The sequence below is a fragment of the Glandiceps talaboti genome, chromosome 4 (assembly GCF_964340395.1).
Source record: "Glandiceps talaboti chromosome 4, keGlaTala1.1, whole genome shotgun sequence".
Classification (NCBI taxonomy): domain Eukaryota; kingdom Metazoa; phylum Hemichordata; class Enteropneusta; family Spengelidae; genus Glandiceps; species Glandiceps talaboti.
This window is the reverse complement of record NC_135552.1, coordinates 17,694,368-17,703,963: the sequence shown is the minus strand read 5'-3', so window position 1 is coordinate 17,703,963 and position 9,596 is coordinate 17,694,368. Positions and strand designations below refer to the sequence as shown.

The following is a 9,596-nucleotide window of genomic DNA, read 5'->3' as shown; positions in this document are numbered from 1 at the left end:
GCAGTAAGATAGTAAGTAGATGGTTATTTCTGAAAGATCCAAGTCAATTTCATCATTATGACGGGATTTACTGAAAAGAAACCGACTTTGCTCGTGATCAAAAGTCAGTTTAAAGAGATGGCCATGTACAGGGCGATCTGCCTCCTTGCCGTGGCCGTGGCCATTGATGGAGAATCCTACCTCCATGGCTTTAGTTTACTCAAATCAAATGTATCAAAAATCGTTGTAGACAGTTAAAATCATCGATGTTGTTGTTTTGTGTTGTTGTTGTTGTTATTGTTGTTGTTGTTGTTGTCGTCGTCGTCGTTGTCGAGAGAGAGAGAGAGAGAGAGAGAGAGAGAGAGAGAGAGAGAGAGAGAGAGAGAGAGAGAGAACAGTGTTAACTTAGGGTCTTGGTAAGTTGGTGTTACATAATGTGCACTGATGATGATAGTGGTGGTTATGGTGCCATGTGATGGTGAATGCTGATGACCCTGATGGTGGTGTAGCTCAGAGCCTTGGCTATCTGGCTTGAAAATGTTGAAAATGTCATTCACCTGAACTCTCAATCCAAGTAGAATCAGATAGACACGTCTCTGAGCTAGTTGTGGTGGTGGTGGTGGTGGTGGTGGTGGTGGTGATGGTGGTGATGGTGATGGTGATGATGACTAATTCACTGCTTACTATGTGTGGTTTAGACATTAAGTTATATTAATCAAATCTGTAATATTGGCAAATATTTTCAAATTCTTCCAGATTTACACTGTAAACAACTCTAGAAAAGGAGTGATTCAAATTTCACACAAGGTCATATTTTTCCATCCACAAAATGGCTGCAGTGCACCAAATGAAGGCAATTACTCTTATCAGGAGATTTCTATGGTGTAATATACCAGGGATTGCACAGAGACAATATCACAACAGATACAGTGTCTCCAGGACTTGTAGATGGGCGTATCCATGTGATCATCATAGTATTCCTACAAGACAGATGGGTTATAATAGCATTGCAGCCAGGAAACTTTCATCACAGTGTGTTTTTATAGTCTCAGTCTCACTAGACCATGGTAATATTCGGTCGATAAATCCAAGTAAAAACTGCCAGATTTCAGTGATACCAACATTGACACAAAAACAATGGAATTCAACCACTGCAAATGTTGAGGGCATCTCTTTGAACAACGATAAAGTGAAAAACTACTTGTCAAATTTACTCACCAAATACAAAGAAATTGAAGAACAGCTGTCAGGAGATCTTACTCTGACTGGAAAGAAACAACAAAGTTTAAAGAAAAGAAGAAATGAGTTAGAACCAATAATGGAGAGAGTAACAGAATGGGAAGAGAAGAAAATTGAACTAGCTGAGATAGAGACTTTGTTACAAGGTGAGTTGTGTCTATCAAATTGGCACTTTTTGAAATTTTAGGATCGAAAGCATTGCTCTCTGGTGCTTTTGACATACAAATCTGATAAAAGTATACATTCCTGATCATAACAGAACATGAATTAATGAAGACATGGGGAAATATTTGAATGAATGACACAATTATAATTTTTCATACCAGACCAGTCAGAAATATATCCCTATCAGTTAAGAATACGAGATTCAAAGTTGGTCAAAATGACATTGTGTATCTTTTGTTCAGTTCATCATGCCTGTAAAATATGTAAATCATTATCACTCAGAGTATCCACACTAGTTCCAAACATCGCATCACTCCACACTTTCATTACACTTTGGTAATTTTGAGCAGAACTTTTTCACATAGATATGGCCAATCTCAGATGTCGTATCAGATAGATGCCCTGTAAAAGAACAGCTCAACTTTCCTAATACACATTGTCAGTGTCAAATTATTTTTCATCCGTGTTTTTGAGTTCCTTCTGCATATTTCTCAACAATAAGGCTGCAAAACTGCTACCAGTACCAGCAGTCTCATATATCCAGAAGTATATATGCTATATGAAAATAATTTGATTAGATACTCAGCGGCACATCAGTACTGGAACTGATGACTTTAAGACTCTTGATTCAAATTAATTATTCCTGATTGTGAAAAATATTTCTTCTGCGATAGTTCTGAAACTCAAAATATAAACAAGAGAATACAGTTCCATAGGAAATTGTTGAACATATCCTGTGACATTGCATAATGAGAAAGGTGAGCGTTAAATAAACATTGTTACCAGACTTGAGACGCTAGTCTGTTTTCCTTGTCTCAACATGTCTATGAAACCATAGAAAGTGGAGGAGAAATTTCCCCTCTACTGCCTATGATGAAACAAACGTACTTGTTATCTATGATCTATGTTCTCAGTAAGTAACCAAATGTATAAGATGTTGGCCTGAAGTTGCAGTAGCTTGTTCAATAACATGTCCCCAGCTTTTACATGAGCTTTACAACAAATACACATTTGCTAAGGAGTTACTATTGAACCCCCTAACTTAGATAAAATGTACCCCAACCATGACATATGCCCCATATCATGCAGTATAAAAAGAATACAACAATAAATTGGGTAACAAATCATATCCTTACACGAGGGTGCTATTTCACAATCTAGTACAACTGAACAAACTGAAATAGAGATGCATGATAAGAATATTTGTAGATCTTCAGTTATAGTCTTTGTTTTGATTTGTTTTTGAAATAAATAAAGGTTATAGATACCGGTAATAGTGGTCTAGCATTGATTCCAGGATGGACTTCCTGAAATTGTCAGAAATTGTCATGACTAAATGTTTCCTATAATTAAATGTCTTCTATAACTAAACGTTTCCTATAATTTATAAATTTATGTCTCCTTTCTACAGTCAAGCTGCAAAATCATCACATTTCAGCAAACAGAGAACTAAGTGACATGTACAAAACAATTAAACTTACTGATCTACATGGTTTCAACGTGTTTTGTGTAATTTAAGACTGTACAACAGAAAATATTCAATTCTTGTATTGCTACATCTTTACAGATTCAAATGATCCTGAAATGAAAGAACTTGCAACTCAAGAAAAAGAAGACTGTTTGGAGGACACTGAACGATTAGAGTCTGAGGTAATGTAACATACCCCTTGAATTGTTCACAGCTATGTACAGATTTAAGGAAAGTTTTCTATGACATTGTTGATAAATTCAACAAAGAATCTCACCATGAGAACAATTTGTGGCCGAGCAGTTACCTGGTATGCCTTTTACCTCTGCAGTCTGGGTTCGAACCCGACAAGAGTCGACTGGCTTTGATTAAAATTTAATCAGGTCTATGTAAGAATGGTGATGCTCAGTTTAACCCTGTCGAACAGTGCAGGTTTTTCCCGGGTACTCCGGTTTTCCCCTTCTTCTTCAACACTAGAGCACTAGGGCACTTCTCCAGTGGCAACCATTCAAAAAAATTTCCAAATTTATATGGACGAATAAAGATAAGATTCTCATTATTATTATAAATTTACAACATCATGATTTGATGATTTGTTTTATTGTTACAACATGATATGCTGACATTGTAACAGAGGAAAAACAGCTGATATTTCGGATCCTTGTTGTAGTATTATAATAGTCTAGTACGGTACAGTATGGTGCAATACAGTATAGTACCCTGTACTTTCAAAGTGTTATTAACAAGTACATGTCATAATATGAAAACTTAACATTACAATTGAAACCACCTCCCTTACAGATCTTATCCTTACTGGTTCCAGTAGATGAAGATGATGATATCGATGATGTCATTGTAGAATTAACAGCTGGTGTTGGTGGTCAAGAAGCTATGTTATTTACAACTGACATGTTTGAAATGTACCAAAGATATGCAATTTACAAGGGATGGAAGTTTGATGTTCTTCACATCAGTGACAGTGACATTGGTATGTTGTAATGATAATGATAATGATATAACGATATGTAATAAGTGACAGTGACATTGGTATGTTGTAATGATAATGATATAAAGATATGTACTAAGTGACAGTGACATTGGTATGTTGTAATGATAATGATATAAAGATATATGTACTAAGTGACAGTGACATTGGTATGTTGTAATGATAATGATATAAAGATATATACTATGTGACAGTGACATTAGTATGTTGTAATGATAATGATATAAAGATATGTACTAAGTGACAGTGACATGGGTATGTAAAATATGCAACACAAGTCAAGATTCTCACATTTCCCTAATCCTGCCACTAATATTGGTTTTTATATAGCACTTTCCTACTCTGTGCTCAAAACACTTTACAATTATTACCCATGGCATGGATCTATAGCAACACAACAGCCCTTTACATCATCAATCCCCTGGGGAGCATACAATCCATTGCAGCCTTTATAAGCACATATGATTATAGCATTCACATTGCAACCTCTATTCTACCAGATCCCCAATTATACAGCTGGGTTGACTGAGGCTAAGTCATGGTTCAAATCTTGCCCAAGGACTTTAGCCATTAATTCAGAAATAAATGGCAGCAATGGGGCTCAAACCTGCAAATCTCATAAATGGAACTGACTAGAAACATGTCTATTACTTTATGGGTTATAGTATCAAATGAAAATTTCTATTTCCAGACTCAAAAATTTTCTTCAAAGTGAATCCTAAAGTTTTGCTGACAATGTCAGCATCGTTAGAGGTGTATTACAAAAATATATCAGTTTTGATTTGATTTGTGTATATACATGATATTTATCTGTCTTTTAGATCTAATGAAATAAACTAATCTAAATGAAACTAATTAAAAACAAAAACAAAACAAAATGCTGAAGTACTATGATAGTAGTTGGTCTGTAAGTTACGACTTGTGCCACGCCTATCAGCTAGAACTCGCTGTGAAAGGGGTTGACTGATGCAAGAGGGCACCCCATCATGGCATACCTGACAGACTATGTTAGTATCATATTTGACATAGTCTATCTCTGCATTTTCTCTTTCCTACATAGTTGTGTGTAATACTGAAGTATGAAACAATAGGAAGCGATAATGAAAATATTTGATATTGTCTCCTTGTATGTGAAGAACAATAGAAATATATATTTGTTAAACAAAGGCAGACATTTATACCAAAGTGAAAGAAGTCTTTGAACAGTATTATTTGAACACTTAACCTAAGAATAAGTTATTGATTTTGTCCTTTACAAATGTTGTGATGTTCTGATTTTCGCTCCAAAAATTGATGTATGTTTGTGTGAAATTTTATCTGATTTTGATAAGTTTTTCTTTTCAATAATGTTACAATAATTGTAGGTGGTATTCGACATGCGACTGTCAACATCAGTGGAGAAGAAGTGTATAAATACATGAAATATGAAGGTGGAGTTCACCGAGTACAAAGAGTTCCTAAAACTGAAAGACAAGGTCGAATACACACCAGTACCATGGCAGTGGCTATATTACCTCACCCAAAACAAGTATGGGATTATATCATAATTCATATGTGTTATAAATAAATATTGATATAATGACTCACAAGTTGTCATTCATTTGCAAATGTAGTTCATAACCATATCCCTTCTTTGAAATTTGATTATAATGGTTTTCATTATACCCAGTGTCACACATACCCAGTGTCACATCCATATTGCCTCCATTTTAAAAATCAATGAGGACAGCGCCCTCACATACGTGCAAGGCACATTTTGTCCAAATAAGGTCAGTTATGCAAATTATTGAACCATTATTTTCTCCAAAAATATGCAAAATAAATGTTTTCTAATGTGTTTTAAAGCTCCATAGGGTATAGGTTGTACGCATTAGGGGTGTCAGTCCACACAAACCCAATATCTGTTCCGTACAAAAAAATCAGTATTGTTCTACTATGAATCATAACATTTTACATCATAATTCACATTAAATGTGTTTTTGAGGATGTATATGAAATATTTTCATAATGGCATATGACATATAGATATCTTTCAAATACTGTTAAAATATCAATATGATTATTATATATAAGTCACTATACACAAAATATTCAAATAAGACATTTTTATAATCTTGTAATTCTTACAGATTAATTCATCACTTGATCCAAATGATCTGAAAATAGAAACAAAGAAAGCCAGTGGAGCAGGTGGACAACATGTCAACAAAACAGAGAGTGCTGTCAGGATTGTACACCTGCCGACAAGTAAGTTAATATGCAAATAAGATACAATGCATGTACTGTCATGATCGTACACCTGCCAACAAATAAGTTAATATTCAAATTAGATGCAATACTCATACTGTGCATACACAATCACAATTTGATGTGATGGTGATAAGTATTTACTGATGAATTAATAGAACAGACAGGAAAGCTACAAAGCATTCATTTTTTTCCACTATTTGCATATATATTGTTTAACACTAGCCCCGTCTAGATGTAGGTCGTCCTACCTGAGTCCTACCTGAAGTAGGATAGCTTTGTGTCTGCACGCAGGAAGGTTATGGCGTAGATGTCGCGCGTTGCCTCCTGACTCCGTCCTGACTATATAGGACAAAGTCAGGAGGGTTTCAGGAAACCTCTCAAAGGTGTCCTAAGTCAGAATGGTTTTAGGACAAGTTTGGGACGCGTTTATGTCTACACAGGCTTCAAACTATCCTTAGTCCTGCCTCAGGTAGGATTTTAGTGCCATGTAGATGGGGCTACTGTTTCCAAAAGTTCATGAATTTTGAGATTTTATTTCATGTACACTGTATTGATTTCCGAGGAGCTACAAATTCAGTACTATTTATTTGGGGTTTTTAGGCCTCATTCCATGTTATGGAATGAGAAGCTGACAAACTACTCCATTGAAATGTTTTTACCATTACTTACAGAAATAGCAGTGGAGTGTCAACAAGGGAAATCACAGATCAAAAACAAAGCATTGGCCATGAAGATGTTGGAAGCTAGAATATACAACCAACAACTAGAGAAACAACAAAGTCAGCAAAACGTATCCAGGAAACTACAAGTCGGGACATCAGCAAGATCAGAGAAAATCAGAACTTATAACTTTAACCAGGATAGAGTGACTGATCACAGAATTAGTGTATCTGTGTATAACATTGAAGGATTTCTGAATGGTGACGCTGACTTAGATGACATGGTGCAATCTTTACTACAATACAATGACACTGAAATGTTAATGGAAGCTATTGAAAACAGTAATGAAGACACATCAAAAAACAATAGTGTCAAATAATGTACTGGTCTAAGTTTGCCATTTTTACATCACATTTATTTAAATGAAAATAGTAACCCCTTTTGTGAATTCTGAGGCATGCATAAAGAATTGGTTGTTGTGAACTATTTCTCTTTTATGGGGAAATCTTCCAAGTGTTAGGCAACACAAGAAAAATTTGAACTGAATCTTCACTCTTCAATCAACATGTGAGTAAGCAGTAAATCTCACTGTTCCTACAGTACTTTTATCCTTTGAGAAACTATTTCAAATTGAAATAAATGTCCTAAGAAAGAAGCTACCATTTGTGTTTGTAGAGTCTGAAATAAACATAAATGAATGCTAAGACCCATGGTAATGACAAGGATGGTAGTCAGGTAATGACAAGGATGGTAGTCAGGTAATGACAAGGATGGTAGTCAGGTAATGACAAGGATGGCAGTCAGGTAATGACAAGGATGGTAGTCAGGTAATGACAAGGATGGCAGTCAGGTAATGACAAGGATGGCAGTCAGGTAATGACAAGGATGGTAGTCAGGTAATGACAAGGATGGCAGTCAGGTAATGACAAGGATGGCAGTCAGGTAATGACAAGGATGGCAGTCAGGTAATGACAAGGATGGCAGTCAGGTAATGACAAGGATGGCAGTCAGGTAATGACAAGGATGGCAGTCAGGTAATGACAAGGATGGCAGTCAGGTAATGACAAGGATGGCAGTCAGGTAATGACAAGGATGGCAGTCAGGTAATGACAAGGATGGCAGTCAGGTAATGACAAGGATGGTAGTCAGGTAATGACAAGGATGGCAGTCAGGTAATGGCAAGGATGGTAGTCAGGTAATGGCAAGGATGGCAGTCAGGTAATGACAAGGATGGCAGTCAGGTAATATCAAGGATGGTAGTCAGGTAACGGCAAGGGTGGTAGTCAGGTAATGACAAGGGTGGTAGTCAGGTAATGACAAGGGTGGTAGTCAGGTAATGACAAGGATGGTAGTCAGGTAATGACAAGGATGGCAGTCAGGTAATGGCAAGGATGGCAGTCAGGTAATGACAAGGATGGCAGTCAGGTAATGACAAGGATGGCAGTCAGGTAATATCAAGGATGGTAGTCAGGTAACGGCAAGGGTGGTAGTCAGGTAATGACAAGGATGGCAGTCAGGTAATATCAAGGATGGTAGTCAGGTAACGGCAAGGGTGGTAGTCAGGTAATGACAAGGGTGGTAGTCAGGTAATGACAAGGGTGGTAGTCAGGTAATGACAAGGATGGTAGTCAGGTAATGACAAGGATGGTAGTCAGGTAATGACAAGGATGGCAGTCAGGTCCCAGACAATAATAGTCCAGGTAGTCAGGTAATGAAAAGGATGGTAGTCAGGTAATGACAAGGATGGTAGTCAGGTAATGACTGATGGTAGTCAGGTAATGACAAGGATGGTAGTCAGGTAATGACTGATGGTAGTCAGGTAACTTGGCAATGATGGTAGTCAGGTAATGACAAGGATGGTAGTCAGGTAATGACTGATGGTAGTCAGGTAATGACAAGGATGGTAGTCAGGTAATGACAATGATGGCAGTCAGGTAATGACAAGGATGGTAGTCAGGTAACGACAAGGATGGTAGTCAGGTAACGACAAGGATGGTAGTCAGGTAATGACAAGGATGGTAGTCAGGTAATGGTAAGGATGGTAGTCAGGTAATGACAAGGATGGTAGTCAGGTAATGACAAGGATGGTAGTCAGGTAATGGCAAGGATGGTAGTCAGGTAACGACAAGGATGGTAGTCAGGTAATGGTAAGGATGGTAGTCAGGTAATGACAAGGATGGTAGTCAGGTAATGACAAGGATGGTAGTCAGGTAATGACAAGGATGGTAGTCAGGTAATGACAAGGATGGTAGTCAGGTAATGACAAGGATGGTAGTCAGGTAATGACAAGGATGGTAGTCAGGTAATGGCAAGGATGGTAGTCAGGTAACGACAAGGATGGTAGTCAGGTAACGACAAGGATGGTAGTCAGGTAATGACAAGGATGGTAGTCAGGTAATGACTGATGGTAGTCAGGTAATGGCAAGGATGGTAGTCAGGTAATGACAAGGATGGTAGTCAGGTAATGACAAGGGTGGTAGTCAGGTAATGACAAGGATGGTAGTCAGGTAACTTGGCAATGATGGTAGTCAGGTAATGACAAGGATGGTAGTCAGGTAATGACTGATGGTAGTCAGGTAACGACAAGGATGGTAGTCAGGTAATGACTGATGGTAGTCAGGTAACTTGACAATGATGGTAGTCAGGTAATGACAAGGATGGTAGTCAGGTAATGACAAGGATGGTAGTCAGGTAATGACAAGGATGGTAGTCAGGTAATGGCAAGGATGGCAGTCAGGTAATGACAAGGATGGTAGTCAGGTAATGACAAGGATGGTAGTCAGGTAACAACAAGGATGGCAGTTGGGTAATGACAAGGATGGTAGTCAG

The 9,596-nt window shown here is 37.5% G+C and overlaps 1 protein-coding gene across 1 annotated transcript; it reads left to right on the top strand.

Annotated features, from left to right (window-relative positions):
• The first annotated feature begins 741 nt into the window (after positions 1–741).
• LOC144434079 (peptide chain release factor 1-like, mitochondrial) lies at positions 742–7,341 on the top strand. Its single transcript, XM_078122534.1, has 6 exons — positions 742–1,364; positions 2,951–3,033; positions 3,653–3,839; positions 5,222–5,385; positions 5,987–6,104; positions 6,779–7,341. Exons 1-6 carry the CDS (start codon positions 809–811, stop codon positions 7,144–7,146), a joined length of 1,476 nt encoding a protein of 491 aa, XP_077978660.1. The 5' UTR covers positions 742–808; the 3' UTR covers positions 7,147–7,341.
• The last annotated feature ends 2,255 nt before the right edge of the window (positions 7,342–9,596 follow it).